General features: G+C 36.8%; 2 protein-coding genes across 11 annotated transcripts in view; one reads left to right on the forward strand and one right to left on the reverse strand.

The window, feature by feature from the left end:
• Positions 1 to 19,452, forward strand: part of FIP1L1 (factor interacting with PAPOLA and CPSF1) — a 39,227-nt gene extending 19,775 nt beyond the window's left edge. For 5 of the 10 annotated variants that reach the window (XM_030450347.1, XM_030450338.1, XM_030450341.1 and 2 more), the window contains 9 exons: positions 1,916 to 2,009; positions 2,995 to 3,148; positions 8,497 to 8,523; positions 9,072 to 9,126; positions 10,876 to 10,931; positions 13,136 to 13,231; positions 14,218 to 14,449; positions 18,408 to 18,545; positions 19,206 to 19,452. In XM_030450347.1, the coding sequence (XP_030306207.1) occupies positions 1,916 to 2,009; positions 2,995 to 3,148; positions 8,497 to 8,523; positions 9,072 to 9,126; positions 10,876 to 10,931; positions 13,136 to 13,231; positions 14,218 to 14,449; positions 18,408 to 18,545; positions 19,206 to 19,353 (1,000 nt within the window). In that variant the 3' untranslated portion in view covers positions 19,354 to 19,452. The remainder of the gene's footprint in view (positions 1 to 1,915; positions 2,010 to 2,994; positions 3,149 to 8,496; positions 8,524 to 9,071; positions 9,127 to 10,875; positions 10,932 to 13,135; positions 13,232 to 14,217; positions 14,450 to 18,407; positions 18,546 to 19,205) is intronic. The other 5 variants (XM_030450343.1, XM_030450345.1, XM_030450348.1 and 2 more) reach the window with 3 other exon arrangements.
• A 1,443-nt stretch (positions 19,453 to 20,895) lies between these two features.
• LNX1 (ligand of numb-protein X 1) overlaps positions 20,896 to 26,631 on the reverse strand; it is a 61,233-nt gene continuing 55,497 nt past the window's right edge. Inside the window, exons 9-10 of the mRNA XM_008491828.2 lie at positions 21,771 to 21,929; positions 20,896 to 21,103 (exon numbers count right to left, since the gene is read on the reverse strand). Of these exons, the coding sequence (XP_008490050.1) occupies positions 20,968 to 21,103; positions 21,771 to 21,929 (295 nt within the window). The 3' untranslated portion in view covers positions 20,896 to 20,967. The remainder of the gene's footprint in view (positions 21,104 to 21,770; positions 21,930 to 26,631) is intronic.

Below are 26,631 nucleotides of genomic sequence, written 5' to 3' on the forward strand. Positions count from 1 at the left end.
ATTCCCATGTGTTCAATTTGCTAAAGATTTTGAAAGATCAGTTATGCTTTAAATTATTTTTTTTTTAATTAATTTTTTTAATTTTGTATCCACTGGAATGCCAGTTATCTTTACCCTCAGTGTAGCATTTTTAATCCACTTGGAAAAGCTAAAAGGTTGCAATTGGCTGCTTTGTGGTCACATTATCAGGTGGTTTGGGCTGCTTAAAGATACCTCTGTTGATACAATATGTGAATATGCATAAGGGAGCTAATAATTTTGTCGAAGGAAAAAAATAAGTCTAAGGCATAAGCTTAACAGATTGACTGGTTTGGAAACTCAAGTGAGATACATTTGCATTTAAAATTCACACATAGACTCAATTGTGGACTGGAGTAACTTGTTGATAATGGAAGTCAATGAAAATCATGAAAATTTATTTTGTTGGATGCACTTCTTCAAATTAATACTTAGTAATTAATACCCATACCTGCTGAGAAAGTGGTCTGGGAATTGCTGTTGCTTCTTCCAAAAATATTAGTTCAATTTCCAGTGTTAGTCAAAATAAGAAACTGGAATGGTAGTCATCATTAGAGGTGGGGAACAAATGGAAAAGTCATTATGGTAGTGTGCAAAGCAGCGAGAGCTAAATTGAGCTGAGAGCTCAACTGAGAGCTGGATATTATATGTGGTTCTTTTTATATCATACAAGAATAGTAGAGGTAGGAAGGGTCCACAAAAAGATGAAATAAATAATGAAAGTTACAGAACTCTTCTATATGAGGAGCGATGTGGACTAGTTCAATTTGGGAAGGAGGCAACTGAGAAGAGATACAGCAGTGGTACCATGAATACTGTGCTGTCAGAGAAGAGGGATTTGGTTTTGTTTTTTTAACACGAGGACTGTAGGGCATCAAGTACTACTGTCAGGCAAAAAAATAGCTGAAGTAGATTTTATTAGTGGAGACAAAGTAAAATTGTGTTCGAAAGACATTGTGAGTTTACAAATTAATCAGGGGCTATTAAACAGAGTTGCTTAAAAAGTCCTTAAATTTTTGATTGGCAGAAACTTGGAGGGAGAGAATTTGTATCTGCATGTCACTTTTTTGTCATCTTTCTGTAAAAATTCATTGCTAACTACTTCTAAGGTAGGTCTTTTGAATTTACATTATGTTCTGATGTTTTCTGATAGAGTTGTAAGAGAGACTGAGGTGGGCCTTGTACTGCTCTTGCCTGCTTCTTTGAGGATGGTGAACATGGTGCTTAGATATGCAAATGTTTTAGAGGTGTTTGAGATAGAGACATTTTGCTTTTAGAAAACTGAAGAAGTATGAATGGCTGGTCTAAGGTTCCTTTGAGTTTCATGGAAGCTTTATTTAAGAGTTAGTGTATACTACTTTCATATTCCTTCAGTTTGATACAAGGCACTTTTTATAGTATCAGTAGTATGGACGGAAGGTCTTGCTTTATGTTTATGTCCCTAACTTCATTTTGTTTGATCCCCTATGGAATCATCCAGTAGGTTTTCTTGCCATTTATTTCCAATTAATAGTTTGTAACTATTTTACTTTAGGTTATTGTTAAAGTTCTGTTTATTTTTTTCTGAGCTTTTTGCAATATCACTGTATTATTCCTTTTTAAAAAATTTTATTAGTAACAGAAGTGTAGATTTATTATCTTGTAGGGAAGCAGAAAGTGGAGCATCAGCCTTTGCTCTGCAGGAGTCTTTAGTGCTGCGTTGTTCTACACACTTGCATAGTTCAGCAAATTATGACAATGAACAGAATGCAGTTTATCAGAAACAATCTTTGTTTTATACTGAAGAAGGAGCTTGTAGCATTTAGAATGAGAGAAGCCTGTAACATGTTCTTCTCTACCTTTTCTTTTTCTTCTTTTCTAATTCTGTGTGGTGATTCTGGTTTGTCCTGTGTTGCAGGCGATTACCTGGCGCAATAGATGTGATTGGACAGACCATCACTATCAGCAGGGTAGAAGGACGACGGCGTGCTAATGAAAACAGCAACATACAGGTTTCATACTCCAGATTTGTACACTATCTTTGATTAAAAGACACACACTATCTTTGATTAAAAGAGATTTTTGCTTTCCCCATAATTTCTGATTGAAACATTTCGGAGCATGTGAATGAGTAATAGAGAAGTAGCTTTAAGTTCAGCAAGAAAGTTGTGGCAGTTAATTAAAATATATATTAAGACTAAATATTTGTATTTTAAAAGATAAATGTTTTGATATATTTCTTACTGACTGAAAGGAAATGTGTAATGCAGTAGTGGCTCTGCCAGGTTTTTCTGCTGAAAGTGAAAGCCTCTCCATATGCAGTTTAAGAAATGCGGTGTTTTAAAAATAACATGTGGAGGCATGAATAGTTGATAATACTTTTTATTTTATTAATATTGTATTATTTTTCCCATAAATTGTAAGGGTAGTCTTTATGATTTTAATCTTTATGGGCCTGGATTATCTGAAGATAGCAGCTAAAATCATTAAGATTCTACTGATTTGCCTATAGAGAAGAATCAAAGTTGCTTGGTGCCCTAGCTGTCTTTCTATGCCAACTTAGATTAAGGTTAAACAATGAAATTAATAATGGATTGTAGTGCTTGCATTGAAAACATTGCCATACGTTTCCAGCTGATCTCACAGTCTTAAGTTAAACCTTAAAGTTTTGGGTTTCTTTCATGCTCTTCTTGTTGATTTTTAAGAGATTTTTCTTTACATACATAAATTTAAGATGGTGGGGGGTTTGGGCCATATTCATATGGCTTATATTCTCTCTCACCTTACATTTGCTTTTCCCTGTTGGCTGCTCTTAGACCCTTAAAGGTACTTGGCAAGTATAGGACACACGCTGTAGGGATGCATAGAACTTAAACCATGTGAATGTCACTTGAGGTGCATAAGTAATACTTTCCTGTTGTAGTCACTGGAAAGAGAGGAAACCTATCTTCTACCCTTTCGACATAGCAATTGTAACCAAAATTTGATATTTTACAGGTTCTTTCAGAACGATCTAATCCTGAAGTAGACAATTTTACCAAGCCACCTCCATTTTTCCCTCCAGGAGCTCCACCTACCCACCTTCCACCACCTCCTTTTCTCCCACCCCCTCCAACAGTCAGTACTGCTCCACCTCTCATTCCCCCACCAGGTAAATATCCTGTGCTGTAAAGGATGTGAAAAAGGAGAAATGCATTACCGTCAAATTCTTGATGATAATGAATTAAAGACAGTGTGTCTCATGTATATTTGCCTATACATATGGAATTTTCAAATTTTGTATCCTACTCTTAAATATATCTGCAAAGCAGAAGCAGAAACTCTTGTCTTTACTTTCTCAGCCAGAGTAATCAGGAGGAGTAAATAATTACCTCAAGACTAAGTGTTGGATCTTGCATCTTTGAAAATGCTTGAAGTGAAAGGCTGTTTTCTGTTATTCAGCTACTGTTATTGCTGTTGGAAGGTACATGTTAACAAATCATTCTACAAACTTTGGAACTATAAAAGTATGGTATACAATGAATTTGTGTTAGAAGCTGGATTCTCTGATGTGTAAGGTCAGACCAGCACCAGAAGGTTTAATTTCCCTTTTCCCTCACAGTATAAATGAATTCCCAAAAGTCTGATAACAATTGCATTTGATCTGTATCCTTTCTTTCAGTTAGAGGTATTACTAGCATCTGATATTTTTACCCAGCATTCTGTGTTTGTGAATCATAGAGGAACTTTCAGTCTGGTTTGAAATTTATTCATTTATACTGAGTATTTACAGAGACTTGATATTTATGGAAATTTACTGGGAAGGAGGGGTGTAGTAGAGGGTGTAATGGGCATTTGCACTAGTAGTTCCATTAGTGTGAGCATTGCCTTTTTAAGGTACTAGATTCAAAAGGACTTAGCAAGGAGCTAGGAATGGTCAATGAGAAATGAAAATAGATGGAGAAACTTTGGGAAGTGTTGAGTAGGAAAGTGAAGGATTTATTTATAGGAGAGACTGTTGAAGGTGGATCCCCTTTCCTTACTTTCTTTTGTTCTTCGCATAGTTTTGCTTGCCTTGTTCTGAAGTGATACTGAGCAGTTTCTTTGCCATTCCGTTTGCATAGGGAGTCTTTTAAAAATTTCTCTGGTAATACTCCTACATATGAGCAAGGTAGTAACATTACTATTTCTCACAAAGCCCAGCAACTTTGCAGGGCTTTGTAGGGTTTAAATCCCCATAAACAGGGTTACTTTCTTCAGTTGCTGCTGCTGCTATTAACTTCTGCTGCCCAGTAAGCTCTGGCTTTCATCAGTGGTTGTCATGCAAAAATGGTGTAACATAGAGAACAGAAGAGATTTAAAGATTAACCCATTCTGTGCCCTTTTCCAGGTTGTTGTGCACAAATATAAAAAAAATAGTGTCTGAAGAGAGAATGTGCTATTGCTCTCCTGTCTTAATGCAGGAGATGCAGAAAGGAGAAGAACATGACATTAATGCTAACTACAATTTTAAGCTGCATTAAAACCCTTCTGATATAATAATTAGCTAATGAATCACAATTTTTAGTAAATAATTGTTTTAACTGTAATTGTGGTACAGAAAAGGTGGTCTAAGTTCTATATTAAAAGCGTGAGAGGAACCCTCACAGACACCCCGAACACACTTGGTGCAAGGACATCATTTAGGTGTACTGGACTGTTCTTACGAAACCCTTCACCTGTTGAGCCTCTCAAGGTGGAAGAAATGCACATGTGTTACAGATTGAGCAAGCAGGTTTGGCTTTAGTCTTGTGGTTTACAGACAGGTTTATGACATACACTTGTTGAGAAGGTCTCCTTCAACATCCTTCCGTGCTTCGAGTAGATTTGAAAATAATGATTAAGAGCTGTGGGTTTGGTTTATTCAGGCCTGTGTTTTAATTGTGCTCTTGCCAGCTCTTTATCTTCAAAGCTGTTCCTAAAATAGAATCTGCCATCCCTCCTAGGTTCAGTGGAGGAGGAAAAAAACTACTCTTAACCAATATTAAACTGGGACTACTTGCCAGAAAATTTAAGTATTCCAAATATAAAACATCCTCCAAAAGCCCCTTTGAAAAAGGATCTTGCTTTGAAGTTAGATCTCTTTTTCTGAATTCATTCACTCTTGTGATTCAAATCTTGTTTGAGGAACAAGTCCTGGAACGACTCAAAGGGCCAAATGCAGAAAATTCTCAAATACTCCTAGGAGATCACTGGCTGTGGCAAAAAATGTGTGGTTTTTTGTTTTCTTGGTTTATTGCTATGTTGGAGTAATTTAAATCTAAAGAAGAACATGGATGTTTCTGTTTAACAGACTTTAAAAGTTTTTCTATTTGTTTAAGAGTGTAGTTAAAATGTGACATATATTTGTGATATTAAAAAAAATGAACAAAACAGTACTCTGAAGTATTGAGCTTCTGTCGCATAACTTTGGGAAGTTTGATGGTCTAGACTTAAACCAGAGCTTAGCAATAACTGTACATCTGCTCAGCCCTGGCAATCAAAGGGTGTACTTTTTAGCTTGTGATAAAGGAGGGGGAATTTAAGTTAGTTTAGCCTGTGGCAAAAGAAGTTTTTAGACTGAGTTACATGGCATTGCTGTGGGCTATTACACAGTTCAGCTAATGTGCAGTATGTTGTTAAGCTGTGGCAGCATTATCAGTTTGATTCCTTACTCTGCAAGCAGAGCACATGTGGCATTGCTTTTCTTTAGTAAAATCTACTTGATTTTCTGTAAATATTTACCAGCTTTGAATTAGTAGGATGGTATTTTGAGCACATTAGCACAAAATAGTAGCTAATAGTACTATTAGGTAAAATAGTGCAGTAGTGCCATTTGGGTTGCTTTTGATGAACAGTCTGAATATTTAGAGTTAGGCCAGTTGTATCTTTGTGGCAATACAATGTGTTGCAGAGATGTGACATGACCTATTCACAATCACCTTCTTGCAGTGGTAATGAAGTTTAATCCTTATATTGCGAAGAGGTGACTCAATATTTCAGTCTTTTCTTTCTAAGAAGAAGTAATTGGTTGATCATGCTTCAAGTGTATTTTCATACACAGTGTTAGAAGAAGGTGCAGGAGTGAAGAGCTAAAATATTCTTGATTTTCCATTAAGTGAAATTTGTAGGGGTTTTTGCTTATTGTCTTGTGTCATATTCATGTGTTAAGCTGAGGGAAAAGCTTTGTTTATATCTTTTTAGTGATAACTTGCTAACTTGGAATGTAGAAGAATGTTTTTTCCAATGTGATATGAGCACAAGTGAATTAGTGTCTTAAAATGGTGTAATCATTAATCATTACTTTTTAAATGTTCTTAAAGCTTTTTTGAGGAAAAAGCACCCATGTGATTTTTTTCTAGTGATATACCTTATGTTAACCATTTTATTTAAATTATTTGACCATTTCATCTCTGGATATTTGTTGTATTGAGTCTGCCCTAATTTTCTTTGAATGGCTCTCAAGTGAAATTTTTCATTTGACTTTTAATCTTGTGAGATTTTGATTTACATTTCTGCACAGGCTGTAATTCTGAGGAATATATTAATTGCTTATTAAGAATTTCTTCCTTTTTGGTAAAGACTATTAGCTGGTGGCATTCCAGTAATTCTGTGTGCAGTGCTGGGAGCCATGCTCACTGCCAACGTACTGGTTTTAGTGCAGTGATGGAAATTGTTTTAAGCATAAGGTAGAGCTAATAAATCAGTTTGAGAGAACTTCTGGTATTTTTCTAACTTATGTTCTTAACATGTCTGTTGAGGCTTTTTTTTGTTTGTTTTTGTTTGTTTGTTTGTTTTTAATTTGGAAGGCTTATGAGGAAAATTATCCAGAAAAGATGAATAGAAAATACTTAAGCTATGGAATAGTTTGAGTTCCCAGTCTTTTAATTCAGAAATTTTCATTAGGAATGTTTGGTCTTTTATCTGTCACATTGTCAGACTTCTTGTGGTGTGATTTCCAGTGTTAATAATGATAGTGCACATAGGAAAGCTGGGGGGCTGGTGAAGAGTACGTGAATTGTGCAGGTTAGAAATTTGATGTTTGGGGTTCACTGTTTTCTGATTTTCATTTTGCTGAGAGATAAGATTTGAAAATCTAGGGTTGGGCAGCAACTTTAGGTTTTTTAATGATTTGTTTAAGATTAATGATAGTAAGAATTCATGTCATTGAAATCATCAGCAATTAGTGAAAATGTATACTGATTACTCTTCCTCAGCTTGCAAATTCCTGCATTCTGTCCTTCTGCCAAGGCAGTGTGGGAGCAGTTGGCATTTCTAGACATAATAATATGTAGATGTAGTTACATGTTACTGCCATACAATAGCCTTTTGTTCCTGTAGTTGAACAAGTGATATATACATAAAATTAATCATGCAGTAGCCAGTACATCCAGGAAATTTTCTGAATGTTGAATCTGGTACTTGAATGAGAGAGGTTTTAATTTAAGGGGGTCTGGCCACTGCTCTGCCTGGATGTTTATGCAGTTAGGGCAAAACTGATGAAGGCACTTGGCAAAGTTTTCAGTTCTCTCTCCCACTAAGTCTTGCAGTGGGTTGTCAGATTGAAAGTATTTATTTGTTAGTGGAAGCAGAGTGGTTCATAACTGAAAGAACTTTATGCCTGGTAAAGTAGTCTGTTTTCTGGTGATAGTGTTTTGTCCCCATTTATTATTTTTATGTACAGTGTTTAGTGTGTTTAATTGAGGTAAAGCTAGATATTTTGCAAAGTATGAAAGGATAACGTCTTTTGGAGTGTATGAATTTTTTTTACCTTGTAATAATACCTTTTATAACCAATTAAGGTAGGTTTATATGTTGAGGCAGTATGTGTAGATCAGCTAATTTAATTGGGAACAATTTCTCAGCTTTTGGTTAGATTTGTAACAGCTAACCTAGATCTGAAATCCAGAAAAGTTTGGCAGTTTTTTGATGTCTTTGTGTTAAAGGATGTTATCTCATTTATTTAGAAGAAAATTGAGGACCAAACAATTTTTTGCCAAGTAGCAATTAAATGATTAATAGCAGTGTGGCATAGAATTGACTGAAAAGTCTGTGACGTTTACTGTTGCTAGAATATTTTGTCTGTGTGGACCTGCTATTTCCTAATATTCCTTTTAAATGTCAAAGCTGGTTGTGTTTCCTTTCATCCATCTATGGAATATAAAATAATGCAAATATATTCTATTGGGCATTCCTTTGCCTTCCAGATACTAAACATTTTAGGGTTATGGATTTAATTCTGATCTTGATACCCAGAGTGATTCTCCTAATTTTTGTTTCTACTTAAATAAAATCCTGAAGAATAGGAATTAAAATTAAAAGACAGATTTCATAAGGCTTGCATGAGATTTAGCAATTGGTATTGATGTCAGATCTTGATCTGAGCACACAGAAAATAAATTGTCATTCTTCTTGATTGTGTACATGGTGATAGCTCAATCTGATTCTAGATCTACACCTAATAAACTATTACTGTAACTGATGCATTTGTTGTCTTTTTAGGTATACCGATAACAGTACCACCACCAGGTAAACTTGATTAGAATTCTTTTTCCACATTTGGTTTAAGAAATGAAAACTTAATTGATGTGCAATTTACCAACTGAATAGATACAAAACTATCTATATAGATGTAGGCTCAGTTATTTTTATGTCAGGAAGAACAGAAAATATGTGGAAATGCTGTTGACTAGAGGACCTAATCAGCCAGTTTCTTAGATGTGCGCTTCCTTCTTTTCCTTCCATTTTTTTCAGCTATGCAGAAAATACTTATAATTGTTCATTAAGTACAGTTAGATATTTAGGAATTTTCCTATGCTTGTAAAATAATTATATTTTTAAGAATGAAAAGGTATTTGGCTTAAAGAACTGCTAATATATGTTTAATAATCTACTGTTGTTAAGCGGGAATGTACTTCTCAGTCTTACAAAGTAAAACTCATCTACACAGTGAGAAACAGCTTTTGCATTGTATTCTCTGGTAAATGTTTGCCACTGTATGCATAGCTAAATTCTTTTCTGTGTTTATGTTGTGTTGTTTTGTTTTTTTTTCCCCTTCACCTAATTTTTTACTACAGGCTTTCCACCACCACCTGGCGGTCCTCCACCTTCACTCATACCCACAATAGAAAGGTGATTATCTGCTTGAAATCTTACAAGGCAATGTATCAGTATTTTGTAACTGAAAAAAATTAGTAAGGATTCTTTTACACTACCTAATGTTTTATGGATTTTGCCTCAAAATGGGAAGACAGTTTCAGGCTTTTACTGTATTTGTATGGAGATGTTACTAGTTTCACCTGACTATTCTTCTGAGTAGGTTCCTTGACCACTTAGTAGTTTAGCTGAGTTACAACACTATATCAATGTGAGACTTAATAACAAAGGTAAAATAATGATTGTTAAAGTATTCTTCAGTAGTCTGAGACTTATTTAAGTGAACTGTATATTTGTCAGCTGCTGCATCCTTTTCTGTAAATGTAAATAAGCAGTTTGGACAAAGATTAAAGCCCTAATAATCTATAGGAAATGCCAGAGTTCCACAGAATCCAAATTTGTATTTCTGTTGTGTTCCAAGTGTACATCTTTAATAAGCCTAACTATTTTTTTTTCAATACCTACAATAGACTTACAACAGATGAGTCTCTGTATGTATATATATATATATATATATATATATATAAGCAAAGGAAGAAAAAGAACATTGGCCTGTACAGTTCTTGAAAAGTGTTTGTATTTTGCTAGAGTCAAAACCAGGTTCTGTACAAAGCTCATTAAAGAAAATGTTACAAGCCTCTTGCAAGTCCTTTGGATTTCACTAAGGGAAGGTGTACCCATCTGTTCCTTTGAAATTAAAAATTCTATTAACATATATGCTGCAGGATGATGACAAATCTCCAAGAAAATCCTAATGTGATTTAATTTAGAAAAAACCCAACTGGATGCATTGGATGTGCATGGAAGTAAATTTATTATTTCATGCTGACAGTTGCTGTGAGTGGCTGCTGTTTCTGACTGTTGAACAGTGGTGATTGCATGTACTTGTAGGGACTGCTTATACAGTTTCAGAAATACAATGTAAAAAAATCAAGGGTTTTTGGAACCTGGGAGATAAATCTCATACATCTACACATTAAGGTGTTGCACTGGTCTTTCGTTATGAGTGGTTTGGTTTTGTATTTAAACTAAGGTAACCCAAAACTTATTTCTTAGTCTTAAAGTGCTTTCAAGAACAGAAATAGCACTTAAGTTAAATACTGCAAAGATAATTCATTCAAGTAATGTAGGAAGTGCTAAAAGTCATGGAAGAATTACATATGAATAAGTTACGTCTTGTGCCCATATCATCCTTTTTAACCTCTTTGGTTCTTACATACTTGAGCTGACTGCCAGTGTAAGAAGTCAGCATAGGAAATGTGTAGCTAATTTATTAGCTTACTTCTTGAACTATGCATTTGTGCCCACCTGTTGTTAGATATGCTCACATATCTACTTTTCAACAGAAAAAATGAGAATGTCATCATTTATGGATGAAGTACTTCCAAGCAACTGGAGATTAAATTCCATATCTGTGCAAAAACATGATACTTGAAACATTTGAAATAGAAAATTCTTTAAAAATACAAAAGAACAGCTTTGATATGGATGTTATTGTGTTATGGATATTATGGTGTTAAAAGAACAGAGAATGCTGTTTTCATCTCCTGTAGTAAAATATGATATTTGTTTATATACAGCTTCCTTAATTAGTAGTGATTAGCAAACACCTTGTTTTAGTCTACATGGTGGTAAGAATTCAGAGGAATAATATTCACAGTATATATTTATTGATGAAGGTAGCTTTGGTAAACTGGACTTTAATATCTATCTTCTTTTCGACAGTGGACATTCTTCTGGCTACGATGGTCGTTCTGTTCGTGCGTTTTCATATGGCAGTGGTGAGTGAGCTTGTTAGCTTTGAAAATTTTCACTAGTGATATATCAAATTGTATGATAGACTTGCCAGGATTTTAGCTAAGAGACTAACCAGGTCCTTTTAGCAATTAATTGTGAAGACTCATTGCCTACCATCACAAAGAGATACATGCTGTTGCAAATTCAACAACTCTTGGTAAAAACTATTGTTTTGCTTACTTATTTGTATGCTGGATACCTTTCTACAGAATGGTTTGGGTTGGAAGGGACCCTTAGAGACCATCTAGTCTAACATACCCCTTGTCTTGGGCAGGGACATCTTTAATTAGATGAGGTTGCTCAGAGTCTGGTCCAGCCTGACCTTGAACACTTCAGACAGGACATCCACGACTTTTCTGGGCAACCTGTTCCAGGGTACCACCGCCCTCATCATAAAGAATTTTTTCCTTATATCCAATTGAAACTTGCCTTTTTTCAGTTTAAAACTGTTGCCCTTGGTTCTGTCACTGCAGGCCCTGATAAAAAGTCTTTCTCCATCTTTCTTTTAAGTTCCCTTTCAGTATTGAAAAGCTACAGTAAGGTCTCCCCAGTGCCTTCTCTTCTCCAGGCAGAAAAAACTTAACAAGCTAGGAAAGATGTTTTAGTTTGCCAGTTATTTTTTGTGGCTCTCCTTCTCTAATTTGTCTTGTACTGGAGGCCCTAGAGCTGGATGGAGGCCATGCTCATGAGTGCAGAAAGGGAGAATCACCTACCTTGACTTTCTGGCCACACTTCTTTTTGTGCAACTCAGGATACAGTTGGCTTTCTGGGCTGCGAGCACACATTTAAGCTCATACTTCATTTTAATTTTCACCAGTATCCCCAAGTCCTTCTCTGCAGAGCTACTCTCAAGCAATTCATCACCCAGTCTGTACTGATGCAAGGATTGCCCTGACCCAGGTGTAGGACCTTGCACAGTGCCAGTCACCACCTCTGCCTTCAGGGCATCTGCCATCCAACCACATTCCTAAAGGTTTTTCTTCCACCTGAAGTTTTCTGCCTTCCTGTCCTTTGTTCTGTTCTCTAAATGTTCTTTATATCTCATGACCTTGCAAGAAATTTAGCATTATAGAAACAAACTGAGAGCCAGAATTTTCTGAGCTACAAAGATGTATTAATAGTTTATGCCATCTCCAAAACTAGCCTTAAGTGTCCCAAACTAATTACTGTTCAAAGCTCCCTCTTTTTATATTTTAAAAATAATATCAGAATTAAACTTTGAAAGTGTCTTTCTTTTTGTAGAAATTATTACAATAATCCATGAAGAAATAGAAAACATGACACATTACTTCATTCTAAGCAGTAAACACAAAATACCAGTTCATATTAGAAAATAAGCTTCCTGTGTGTTGTGCATAATTACTGGTTAAAATCCAGATATAAAAATGCAGACTAGCAGATAAGTTGTTTATCTGAAATTATTGGGGTGTAAAGGACATGCTTCTGTCTGATGAGGATTGCTGCAGATGTGAGAAAGTAAACAAAATGTATGGTAGAAGTTTATACTACTGTTCATAATTCTTGTGTAGTATACATTTAAAATTAAAATAAAGTTTACATTTTAGATCAGAATATTTTGGCAGCACATGCCTCATAGACCATACGTATGTTATTGAAAGAGTGGCAAGTCAAGGAAATTAACAGACTTTAAAGTCCAGCTGTTTTTTTGCTATTTCTGGCTCCTTTCCATAGAAGAATTTCAGATTTTGGCAGTATAATGAACAACATGCTATTGTATTAGGGTATTTTTTTCTGTTAACGGCTCATTTTATCTGTAGCCCTGAAGTGAAACAGTGTCAAGCATTTTGTTAGAGACAAAACCTCATATAAATGTTTTTTTTTAAAGAATTATAATGTTTTCATTGCAAATGTATTTTAACAATGAAGTGGGTTTTTTTCCTGCCCCACTGGCTGCTCAAAAGGTCTTTTGTATTCCTCCTTTGGACACTTGGCAAACTGCTGTCTTAAGCTTCTGCCAAAGCTTTCTGGGGCAGGCATAAGCCCAGACGATGTGGGAAAGGCAGTCTGAACATAGCTGTCAGGAGAAGCCACTGGTTTTATAACCACAATATTAAATGCAGCATCAGTAACACACTGTACATTGTTCAGTGGGTATTTATGTCAATTATGCTATTAATGTCTCTATGTGACACCATGGAGTCAAGTGAATATTGTTCTCATATTATAGATAATGAAGTGGAGCTCAAAACAAACGATTTATTGAAGGCTATGTTATCATTGGCTAGCAAAGCAGATAAGCAGAAAGTGAGAAGTCCTCTGTACTGTAAGTCCACTAGAGAGTGCTGTTTCCATTAAATACTACAGCCCTTATTTTTCATTAACAGGATGCTTTCACGGGACTTCTGGAGAGGGAGGGTAGATCAGAACAACTGGGGCATTAAGAGTAGTAGTTATTTATTACATCAGAGTTGGCAGGAAGCAATAGAGAAGCATGTCCTTTCTCTCTTCTCTTTGCTGGCTACCTAAAAACATTGTGAGGCAGTGTTCCTTTTTAAATTCTTAAGCATATCATCTTTTAGATTAAGATAATATGCTTAATTTTCTAAAACCATTATATTTTAGATGCAGTAGTGGTTGTGCTGAGTATGCATTCAAAGCAATGTCTTACCAAAGCATAAGCAGAAATGTTATTTCTTCTCCCCAGAATGAATTTATGGAATTTATTTCTAAAGCTGCTGTTACATCTCTAGACAGAAAAGTATGGCAAAGCACACTATAGAATATAAATTAGTGAATGAAAGCTTTATAAATAACATTATATTTTAAATACCAGTATTTTAAAAAGCTAAACCTAAAAATAATAGCATCTAAATATAAAGTTGGATGCATCATTTTTCCTTGTTTTTCTGAACTGTAATTTCAGAGCTACTGAGTTTCAAAGGCAGATTTTTTTTTGCTTGTTTTTGTTTTGTTTCCCCTAAACAAAACCACGTTGCCACGTAAAATCAGATTCTGTCAGCAAATCTTTGCACAATTTTTTTTTCAAAAGGAGTTAGGCACTCTTTGTGGTGTACATCTTCTTTCTGTACATCTTTGTAACGAGTATTTATACAAGTCCCAGAGGCCTTTATTAGCATAATTTAAAAAATGCAGAGTTTGCTCAGAATTAACTTTTATGTGGAAGGGGAAGGTTGAAAAGTATCATTGGAGGAGGCTGGCAAATGTTTCTGTTTTCATGCATGAGTAGTATTACACTTTTCCTATGGTATCTGATGTTGTTCTTTCTAATACCCACATCTTTTTCTTTAGTCACCTTTCCGCACCTTGCAGGTTCTGCTCCTTCCTGGTCCAGCCTGATGGACACCAGCAAACAGTGGGATTACTATGGGCGGAGAGAGAAGGAGAGGGAGCGTGAGAGAGAGCGATCCCGAGACAGGGACCGGGATCGGGACCGGGACCGAGACAGAGACCGAGACCGAGAACGCACCAGAGAGAGGGAAAGGGACCGAGATCACAGCCCAACTCCAAGCGTGTTCAACAGGTCAGTGAAATGTCTCAAGCATGCTGTAACTCTGCTCCAAATCCTCTGTTTGGGTTAAATAATGTATTTCAACATAGAGCATTCACTTGTATATTCCTAAGAGCTAGAGGGTGTGGCTTCCTCTCCCCCCCCCATCCTCCCAGCTCTTTTCTCTTGGAAACCATTATTAATATTCCAAATGTAAAACAGAAATGTAAAAGTGACAGTTCATGTCCCAACTGTTCATATAGTGCTTTACAGGTTAATGGTGTGATTTAAAACCAGTGTATGAGTGAGATATCCAGCTGTCCTTGACATTGGTAGTTCTAGAATAACCTACAGAAGTACTAAATGTATCGTAGTTGCCATTTCAGTCCTACGAGCAACGTGGTTTGACATTAATTAATGGTGTTATTAACTGCTAAGATGGTTAGTTTGGTCATTAGCACTGGCTGGATAATTATCTGCCCAGTTTTCTCTAAAACTGGTATTTCAAGGTCGTTCTTTTCAGGCAGATGATGGAAATAATGGCAGATAGCTTTATTTGGCTTTCAACTCTAATGGCTTTAAAAAAAAAAAAAAAAAGCTGCAACTGTTGTGTTGTTCTTGAGCCCAAGTAGAAAGCACAAAACATTTAATGTTGAGCTTGCAATGACTCCCTAGAGCAGAGGTTTATTTGGCCATTATTTGCTAAGTATTTTGGGGTAAGCACCGTGGTGCTTTTCCAGTTCATTTTTTTTTTGTTAAGTTTCAATTTTTGCAGAATATTTATGTTTGCTGTTAGGGAAATTGTTCTAACGGTGGTTTTATGCTGTGAGGAGTGAGAGCTCTTAGAGTCAACATTACTTCAGTTGAGAGGTGACATTGTTTGCATGATGATTGTTAGCTGCAGACCCAAACTGAGTGCAAGATACGGGGGGTTTCCATGTATGCTGATGTGGTGATGTCCTCTCCCGTGCACATATGCTATGTTCCAGGGTCAGTTTCTGAGAACTCCAGACCAATCTAAACATCTGTTTCTCAGACAGATTGATTGAAGGCCAGAAAGAAGCCTGGTCATTCAGGGGTGCTTGAAATGAACCTTAATAGCTTCCAGGCCTCGAGAAATCTCTGTGCTGCTGCCAGAGTTATCTGTAAAGGAGGGGGAAGAGCAGGCCTCCACTTTTTAATGTGACTAAATTATCCACCATCTGTAGCAAAGCTGTTGCCACATGGCTGTGTAAAAATAATGGGAGGCCCTTAACTAGCACAAGTTGGTTTGGGAGTCACAGAGAAGGTGGGAGAGGCTTAAGACAGAACATGCAGACGTAACACTTAGGAAGGTTTATTTTCACTTTATATGCACTTAAGAAAATAAAATGAAACCAGGAAGAGAATGTGAATTATTTTAGAGACTGCATAGATGCCTTAAACAAAGGGAATTTAAATAAAATTAAACTTTGTTCAAGCAACACTGTGGTGGGATTTGGAGTGCTTTTTGCTGCTTTCAATGTTTTTAGCAGGTCTTTTCCAGATAAATAGCGTCTATTTGTGTTATAGTATTTCTTATAATCGTAAGAAAATAATTATTTTTATTCTATTAATATAACCAAAATGTAAACAAAAAATTAACCTTCAGCTGTCTATATATTCTGTTCTATCTTTATTCTGCTATCCTCAGATATGAAATTGTACACTTTTACAACAAATCTCACTCTGCCCCCTTAATCAAATGCCATTCTTTTTGGACTGTTGTCCCTTCTGCAAAGACTATTTTTGTTTAGTTGTGGGGTTTTGGGTTTTTTTTGTTTTGATAACTTAAAGTCAATTAGTTACTACTAAAAATGTAAGCTCTTGAATTTGATTGATAGAGTCTTGTGCTTCTTTTTTAGCAATCTGAAAAACAAAAGCAAAACCCATCAACTGTATTTCTGAGGTCCTGGTGACCTGTAATCCCATACAGCTGAGTAGATAAGGTTCTCTCTGGATAGAAAACAGCTTTACAGGAAAGGACTTAGTGTCCTGGTTGACAACAAATTGAACAGGACTCAGGACTCAGCACTCAGTATGTGATAAAGGTCAAAACCTCATTGACCTGTATTTAGAGTGTAGCCTGCAGGTGAAGAGTGCCATTATTCCCCTGTTACTTGGCACTTCGTACAACATGCAAAGTACTGTGTCCAGTTTTGGAACCTTTCATGTGGAAAAGAAGATGTGGATGGACTGGAGAGTCCAGTGAAGGTCAGACAAGGTAGGGCTAAGGTGATGGAGTTTATTTAGTTTGAAAAGAGAAGGATGAGGAGGGCTCTTAGAGGCTACTTTCAACTACCTAAGGGATGGTTGTATAGAAATAGAGCCAGGATCTTTTTCAGGCTGCAAAGAGAAAGGACAAGAGGCAATAGTTAAACATCACAAAGGAAATTCCAGTTATATATTGGGTGTGAATCCTCAGTCCTGTGATTCTTTGTTGAAGGATATTTTAATACATGGGACAGTTTTTGAATACATGTATCAGAAGTCAGACTTTTCTACCAAAGTGAGATCTCCTGTTTTGGTAAGCTAATAGCTTTTAGCCTGTTTTGAAAAAGTAATCAAATGTATAGAGAGCAAGGATTTTATGGGTTGGTGTGGTTTGAGACTTCTTTGCTAGCCGTCCCTGGAGGGCTTTAATAACTGCGATGGAAGCCCAGATAGAAAATGTGTAGATCACTGGTGTAATATTGGGTACAAGGCATTTCTTCCTGTTCCTGAATGGTCCCAACATACTTTACTTGGCAAGTAAAGCAAAGTTTTTGCTTTACTTATAGAGAGGTTCATTATTTTCAGACACACATACAAGCTGTCATGGTTCCTTATTAGTTTAGCAAAATAAGGTTTACAAAGGAGCATCAATAACATTTTTAACCTTTTCTGGTGTTCTTTAAAATAGTTGTCTAACATCAAATACAGACTATGGGTTAACATTAAAGGTTTTGGATCTCAGCTTTGAAAGCAAACCATTAGGTCTGCAAGTAGCTCTCTGATTTCTCAGATGGCTCATCAGAAGCTCATGAGAAGGCAGTGTTAGACATTCAAATTTTAACTTTTTAATTAGATACTCATCATCAAAATGTTAGTTCTGGGAAGTAATATTGGATATTGGCAGTAAACTACAGTTGAATTGTTTCTACTTTTTCCTGTCCTCACAGACCTTCAAAAATGCAGCATTTAAGGAAGTAAGCTGTGCTAATGGAGCATTTGAGTGGTGCTCACTAACTGTAGATACTGTGCTTTTTTTTTTGCTTTTGCTTTTTAAATTTTCATTAAACTTTTAGAACTGTTGTTTTCATCAAGTCGAAATATGAAAATAAGTTCTCAAGTAAAGCCTTTACATTCTTGTGTAATAATACTTAGAGGGGGTTACCAGCATTGTGGCAGGGCTGCATTCATGGTAATCCAAGAGAGGAGTGCAAGTAGAGACAGAATTAACACTAGAGAGAAATCCATTTTAAAAGAAACCCACAATATATTGAGTATATTTTACTGTCAGTCTCTTTGCACCTAGCTTTTCCTTTCTTCAAGCAGATATGAGGAAATAGACCAACTACTGAGATTTCATTTAATTTACTCAAATGGTGTAATAATCAAAAAGTGTGCTGCTAAGTGTTGAGTGTTACACACACTTATCTGGAAACACTACTAAAGTTTGTGTAGAATTGTACTTTGTTCTTGCCTAGATACAGGTTTAACTTAACTCCTTAATAACTCGGATATAAATTTAATGTGGCATTGTTGTATTCTTTCTTCTTTCCACTTTTTCTGAGCAATGCCCTTTCAAAATTGCATCAACCACAGCAGTCTACTAGTGTGTAAGGCAGAGTTTTAATGTCCTTTTAGCATACATGGTGGATCTCATTTAGAAACCCTGAAGGAACATTAAGATATTTCTGTAGTTTATCTTCAGAGTGTGTAAAAGAATTTATCTTTTTACTTTCCTAAAAATATTTTCTTTTTTAACCAGTGATGAAGAACGATACAGATACAGAGACTATGCAGAAAGAGGCTATGACCGCCACAGAACAAGTAGAGAGAAAGAAGACCGACACAGAGATAGGAGACACAGAGAGAAAGAAGAGACCAGACACAAGTCATCTCGAAGGTTTGATTTTTATTTTTTTAATAGGATATGAAAGACTTAACCAGTTTAAAAAAATAAACTTCTAAAAGAACCCCAAACAAACTGGAGTTTTGTGGAAAGACTGTAAACACTTAGATGTACTACTTGGAACAAGTCTGCTGTATAAAATGCAAACAGACACAAAAAAAATTTTGGCCCTGGGTAACTTCATACTGAATTATGTATGTGACAGTCTTTGCTTGTGAACATAAATTAGAAATTTGTGAAATGAAGGATAAAAATGGTGGGTCAAGAAGAGGTGGAGTGAAGCTGACATTCAGCAGCATTAGTTTAAGAACTCAATAGTGATTCTTAGTAAGTAAAATAGTTATCATGGTCACTTGATAAAAATTGTTCAACTTGATTATTTTAAAATTAGAAATAAATTTTAAGTCCAGGGAAGGGGTTAATAAGAATGTTAAACCATTAAGTGATGCCATTATTAAAAGTATTGCTAATAGAGTAAGGGTTACAAGTGTGAAAAGTCATTCCAATTTCCCAACTAAAAGTACAGGATTGTTTGGAACAGGAGCAGGTGTCAGTTTTCCAATACATATGTAAAGGCCAGTGTTTTGGTACTCAGTAATTAAATGGAACATCAAATGTCATGCAGTTATTTGAGGTATCTTTTTCTCTATTTAGTAACAGCCGACGCCGTCACGACAGTGAAGAAGGGGACAGCCACAGAAGGCACAAACATAAAAAATCCAAAAGAAGCAAAGAAGGAAAAGAAGCCAGCGGTGAACCAGCTCCTGAACAGGAAAACACTGAAGCTGCCCCTGCAGAATAGGCTTGTGTGATTTTTGCCTACTTGCATATATATTAGTGCCAGAAATAGATTACTATAAATCTTGTTATTTTTCTGGGTATTAAAATAATTTTCTCTTAATCTTGTTCTGTTAGTTTGAAATCAAAGGTTACTTTGGTTTTTTTGAAAATAAAAGAATGAATTTTTCATGTTAAAATTCCTGAACTGACTTTGTCTTTAAGAAACAGTGAGAAAACATCTTACAGTTAGAGGGCTATGCTCTTATAATATACATAGGGCTTAAATTCTTTCCATTAAATTATACCCTTTTTTCATAAGCTGCTGGGAAGGTCATTATTTTACTGTCTTGATAAATAGTGCACATTCACTTTATTATATACCAACATCTGGAACAGTGTGGGTTTAGTATAGCTTTTGGAGTTCATATGTGAAAAGGTCATTCTTTAGTCCATTTAGAAGCAGGCAGGAACTGCAAGCTCTTCAGGAACCTTGTACAAAGGTGAAATGAAAATAAAACAGGGAAACGGGGAAAAGTGCTGATCGTTTTTAGTCTGATGGAACACTAAGTGTGGTGATCATACACTTGGTAATTATGCACCCGCACAAAGCAGAGTGGATTAAGCTGGATAATCATCCCTGCTGCTTTTCAGTGGCTTAAGAGAAAGTTCATTTTATTCTTTGTTCTAGGGTAACAGCTGTCCTTAATGTGATGAAGATTAGCAAACATATCCTCTTCCCAGCTCTGGCTTATGAGGAAAAACGTAAGACTTTGGAACATGGGTTATTTGCAGAGAAAGGCAAAGGCCTATTTTAAGAAAAATGTAAGACTGTCATCACTTTCAGATTTACTCCATCCAGAGCAGTACCAAGTGCAATTGGTGTGGCAGTCCTGCAAAAATTGTACTGCCCTGTCAGGGTGCTATTTAGAAGACTTCCTTGATGGTATTAACAGGGTGCAGTGTACTTCCTTAAAAACAATATGTCTCTATAAAAAAATCCTATATTTAATAGTATTAATCAAAACATACAAGGGAAACAAGGTTATTTCGTTTTAGATTAAAATAATGCCTGTACAAGTACACAGTTACAGTTATTTTAATTCTTGTAGAAATTAAATTCACAGTTTTACAGACTAACAAACAGTACTTGAAAGTCTTGAAAATACCAGCTTCATGCTGACCATGAAAAGGTATACATAATCAAAGTGCTATTAACATGTTGGATAAAAACCTTCACCTGATTTTTGCAACTGGAAAAACTGTAAGAAATTTTTCCATTAGTTATTCAAGGATTTGGTTTTGTAAATCAAGATAAAGTGGGTGAGGGGGAGCTGCTGCTCCTTAAATTTCATTGTTACTATAATGCATTAAATATACACATATTTTAAAAAACCAACAAAAAACCTCAAGAACAAGGGGAAGGAAAGACTTAAGCCTGTAGCTTACATCACTTTGAAGTGATTTTTCTGACTGGCATCCCTGCTTTGGCTAAACTTGACTTTTCTTGTCATGCAGGTTGCAATTCACAAGCCTTTTCTTTTTAAACACATACTTGAACCTCCCCCCAAAAAGCAAAGTCTGGTGTTCCTTTTTTGCTGTGTTAAATTACTTGTCATACTCTCCATGAAGACTTGTTTTATAAAAGAGTGCCAGGCCAGGACACGATTGTGAGAGTAATTTTTCCTTTCAGTTCTTTGAGCATCCTTGCCAAGCTGGCGTGCATCATTCCTGATGTGTTCCTGCCATTGACAGCAAGGAGGATGTCACCACATCTGAAAAACCAAAGGCAAATATGAGAGAACAATTAAACAAGGTGACATCTTAAATGTTTGCAAATGCCAAAGCATCTCCTGAACTGGTAGGAAGAAGTTAGTATTACTGTTCCTTCTCTAACTAATCTTCATGAGTAAGGAAATAAAGCAGGTGAAAATACTTTACTTTTCTCTTGCAACTTGCTAATTAATTACAGATATTTGAAAGAAAATAGGTTATAGATTTTTTTTCCAAGTGGGAATGATTCGTGTTCTGAACAAACTATGTCTGGAAGCTTTTTATTTGATTGAAGTTTATTCTGTAATTCTGCCTTTAAGTTCTATTGGTGTTTGCAGGAAAGGTTTTTGGTTGGGGATTATTTTGAGCTAGGGATGTGGGTGTCTCTGTACTACCCCAGAGATCAAACTGACCTTCGTACTTATTAATATACTAATGATCGCTAGACAGCTGAAAACATTCCACTATGAAGAGAAATCTATTAAAGTTCAGGATGCTTTGGTCCTATTTCCAGGTGTGTCATAGTTAGTTCTGTATCACTGAGTCATTTTCCCCCCCTTTACACTCTTTAAGAAAACTTGTTCAAAAAAAAAAAAAGCAAGCAAACCACAAATGAACTAAATTAAAGACATCATTATATGCTACTTTTCATTAGATAGTTATCATTACCTAATTCTGCCATCATTATATGCTGGTGTTCCCCCAACAATGGATTTGATGAAGAATGGCTTGTTCCCAGTGTGTTCTTCATAACCTCCTACAATGCTGAAGCCAAGGCTTCCAGATGTATTTCTTCGTAATACGATTTCTTTGCAGCTGTACAAATACCTGAAACAAACCAGGCTAATTAAATGTCTTGTGTTTAACTACAGATTCTGATGAATCTCCCATTTCATACACCCATACAGTGTTTTGAAGACACAAAATAGCACCCAAGTTCTGCTGTATTAGGCGCCTACGCTTCTCTTCTGGTTTTGTAGTTCTGCTGTCCTCAACCAGTTATCCTGACAGTAAAATTACTAAGTAATCTTGGGGTTAAAATATTAAATCAGTTGTTTCGTAGGGATTTAATATTTAAAAAACTTCATTCTAGAAACTATTTCACTTACCTTGTACAGTCCTGTGACTTGTTTTATCTTCCAGGTAAGAGCCTGGTTGTGATTAACTGTGTCAAAAGTGGTTAGGCGTTTTTTTACGGTGGTGAACGTCAAAGGTAAAAAATTTCAAGGCCAATTAAATAAGCTAAACTACAAAAATCACAGAGATGGCACAAAGGGTACCAGGAAGACAGGATTTTGAGCTTTTCGTGTCAAGTCAGGTGAAAAGTCACAGCACAGGAGACAGGAGAAGCTGATCCATGTCAGTCAGTGCTTTGGAGTACTGACACTGCTGTCAGGAAAATAGCTTTTCCTCACTATAATGAATAACACAACATTTCTGGTAAGAATGTTTTCCATGATAGTTGTAAGTCATGCTGAGCCAAAGCTTAACTGAAACAAGGAACTAGAGAAAGCAAGAGTAATGAGGTTATGTGGCTCTTTAAACTTTGCCTATTCTCTGTCTGTTGATGTAAATACCTGCTTTGTTTCTGTTTGTTTCGGTTTTTTTAAACAAAGCAGGAAAAGACCCATGAATTAAATTCGTTAGAGAGCAACCTCTCCTCTCCTTTGTAGTTAACCCACTCATCATTAGTGGTGTACCCACGAATGGCTGGAGAGCCTGAAAATCCTTTTGCTATTCCAAATCTGAAATTACAGGCTGCTCCACCACAAGCAACTGTTACAAGCTCTACTCAGAGACTCCTTAGGTTTCTAAGAAACAGCTTACACTTCTGTAGAAGGTTAAATAACTTTATATTAAAGACCCATATCTCTAGCTTTTTTTTAATTTGTCAAACAATTATTTTGCTGTGTTTCACAGCAGAATTTTATAGTAATACAAGATTAGTCCCCCAGGACCTACAAATATTCACCTGCTGCCAGGATGGTAGGTATATAATACTTGCACAAGAATTCACTGGCTGTTAATGTAAGAAACAGGTGACATTTCCTTCTTTCCTCAGCAGCCAGGCATTACTACTTTACCATCTGTGGACTTCTTCAATCTGAAAAATCACTTAAACCCTCAATGTTTGATGGTACTTATCAAGGTCCTGACCAAATGATACCAGGGTTCAGGCATTAATGCTGTTAACTAGTGTTGACTTTTTGGGTAGGGCTCTCTGATGCCATGCACACTGCCTTAAGGAGGACATTGCTGATACTGAAAGGTGATCAGCTAAATCCTAACACCATAGAAAAGAAATAGGTGAGTAGGTACAAACCCAAGAAGAAAATGCAGCAGAAACAAACAAGGCTTGCATGCATATTGTAAGTTTATCAGTTCCATGGTCTTTGTCAGTCCAGAAAGCACAAATATATGTATGCTGTGGAAGTGTATGCTAAATTTAGGTAAACAGACACAGCATACGAGTGTTAGGATTATCCTCTCTGTCAGAGTAGAGAAAACATAGGAAGCAAAGGAGCAACAGGGAGTAATTACTCTGTCCTGACTCCATCCCCCTACACTGCCTGTCACCTCATGGAAGGGACGGAAGGTAATCTGCTGTGACAAGGTAGTGGGGACCAAAAAAGTGGGAGGAGAGGTTCTGCAGTGAAGCTGATTATGGCGAAAGGGGAGGAGAGGAGTTTTCCTAAACTATGTTTGTCATCTTCCCAATAACCAAACTGGTAATTAAATGTTTTAAGTTAAATTCCCCAAGACTAATCTGCTTTGCCCACAGCAGTAATAGGGGAGTGATTTCCCTGTCTTTACTTTAACCCATGAGATTTGTCTCATTTTCTCCCTTCCTGCTGGGGGCATTGAGCTGTGCAGGTGCTTGGTGCAGGCTGGATCCAACCTATCACACTGGCCGTAGCTAGGGATCAGGTCCTGACAGAACAGGAGTGGCTGGGTGGTGTTTATGCCTTTAAGCTGATGATTCCTCACCTCCATCCCATGGGACAGAGGATATAAACATGGCAGTGCACCATCTATCAGCTCTTCGTTAGTGCTGTCAGTGTGCAAAGAGGATGCTGGGAGGCTGGATGAGCAAAGCTGAGCCACGTATATCCTGGGTACTGCTTGTTCCAAACAGCATAGTACACAGCAGAGAAATCTGCCCAGCCTGAGCAAGACAGCTCCACAGAGAGAAAATGAAACAAGTACTTGCATCATCTGAAGATGCTCAGTGTGTTCAAGTAGATTACTTCTCTGCAGTAACAAAAGCCCCAGCCTGTGTGTGTTTAATACAGTTAAACTGCCATAACCCACTAAACTGCAACCAGTCCAAGGAAAACCTGCTTCTACCTTGGAAGAGGGCGGCTCAGAGTCTTCTGCAAATATCTGTAGGTACTCCAAAAGCTGAGGACAAGGAGTAATTTATATGTGAACTTGCCTCTTGAGAACTTGCAAGTCTTGAGGATAAACAGTGTCTAGACACAGTGTCCTATCAGAAGAGATACTAAAATTGAGCATCAGTTACTGATGCAAGAGGAATTTAAAAGTGCCTGTTTTGAGGCAATTAAATGTACAATTCCCAGCTGCTTTTCATGAAGAGTGAATGGCCTTATGCTCTGGGAAGCAAAACCAGCCTGGCTTCAGGACGACTTCAGCAATAACAGGTATGAAAAGTATGACTCCCACCCCCTGTTACAGTAGATGACTTGCAGTGGAGTACAGTAATATTTGAAAATTACTCCCATCAGAGTCCTACAGCCTGGATGGAGTAAATTTGGGGGAGTTTCTCTCCTAGTTCCATGTTTTATATCCAGTTCTACCCCTTGTTTGCAGAACAACTTAGGCTACCTCCTGTCTTTCTCATCTCACTTTGTAGATGAAGAGAAGCACTCGTGTGAAGTACTAATGTTTGTAAATGTTATGACAGGATAGTCTATAACGTATTTTAAAGTGCTAGCTGGGGGAAGGAGATGTGAGGAGACCAAAGAAAGGAGAGCAGGAAAGCAAGCAAGAATAGAAGAAACATCACGAAGCTGGGGAAAACACTTTTCACCAGCTGCTCCACATTATTTTCTTTGTGCATGCTTCACAAAAACATTTCACTCCAACAATGAAAGAGACCTGTGTTCCTCAAAAATAAACAATTAAATTGGCTACCCTGAAATAAGACTTGGGGCAGGAATACTTAAGGTCCTGCATCACTGCTTCCTCCCCACGCCCAGCCCACAGCCCCTCTGCTCGCATGCAGTCCAAGTTTTGACAGATGTCAGATGCACATGTGAGGCTATTTTATAACCAACACATATTGGATTGTACTACAGAAAGAACAGAGGAGTTGTTTATGTACTATCAAACCATGTAGAAGTGACTGGGGCCAATTTTAGGATCTCACGAGAAAAAGGCTGACATTTAAGTGAGAGCCACAAATGTTAAATTATGCAAGACAGCTTTTCAAGGCTTTGAACTTTGGAGTGAGGAGTCAGATAACCTGTCTGATTTCTGCTGCTACTAACTTGATCCAGAAATGTAGAGTAATTCACTAGCTCCATATTTGTGCCTCCTGTCTGTGCCCATTACTATAATATACATGCAGTCCTTGGGAAAGGGCCAAGTTCTGCACTAGCACTGAGAATTAAGTGTTTACAATACACCAGCCTCAGAAGTGAGGAAGGCACACTTAATCATGTAGTTATTATTAATGTTTGCCTGTTTTCTGCTTCATAAGTAATGGATAGAGGTTGGTATAGACATCCCCTAGTGTTTACCTCGACTCAGCACACTTTATGGGACCATTCTTCACAGGACTTTCATCAGAATTCCATGTTTTTTGAATGTGGAAGGCGCTTCTTTCTGTTTCCCAAGCCCAAGTGTCCAGCTCCTAGCTGCCATCTCAGGCTGCTTCTGCACTCCCCACCTTCTTTGCTGTTAACATATACTGAGGCTGCATTGCCAAGGCTTCTCTAGAGAGACATCTTTCCCTGCTCTGCAGACTTTGAAGAATCCACCATCCAGCCATCTTTTTTTTTTTTTTTTTTTTTTTTTTAAATCATGGCTGTTGGTAGCCTACCAGTGTTCCCACCTTTTCTGTTTACTCACTTTCCCTTACGAGAGTTTGTCATGCCCTACCCATCTTCCCAAATGCCTTGCATGAATCTGTTTAGTTGTGATATTGACGTTTCTATTTTTCCATCAGATGTATCAAACATTCTTAGCCTTATATACTTTGGAGCAGTCCCTCTGGTAAATGATATGGCTTCACTAATATCATCCCAATTTTAATTAAGGTAGATGAATCCTCACCGTCTTGCCCCATAATTGCACATCAGGCACTTTAAGTAAGATGGACCTGTCAGATGTATATTTGACCAAAGAATACTTTTCTGTAGCATCCTAGAAAACATGAAATGGCTGGCAGTACCTTGAGATCTGGTGGGATGTGATCCTTGCCAAAAGCAAACTGAAAACCATATAGGGAAAGGTTAAATGGTCGGACAGAAGGGAAATTAGTTTATGAGGCACACGTCCTCATTGA

Source organism: Calypte anna, chromosome 4A (assembly GCF_003957555.1).
Source record: "Calypte anna isolate BGI_N300 chromosome 4A, bCalAnn1_v1.p, whole genome shotgun sequence".
In the NCBI taxonomy this organism is placed as follows: domain Eukaryota; kingdom Metazoa; phylum Chordata; class Aves; order Apodiformes; family Trochilidae; genus Calypte; species Calypte anna.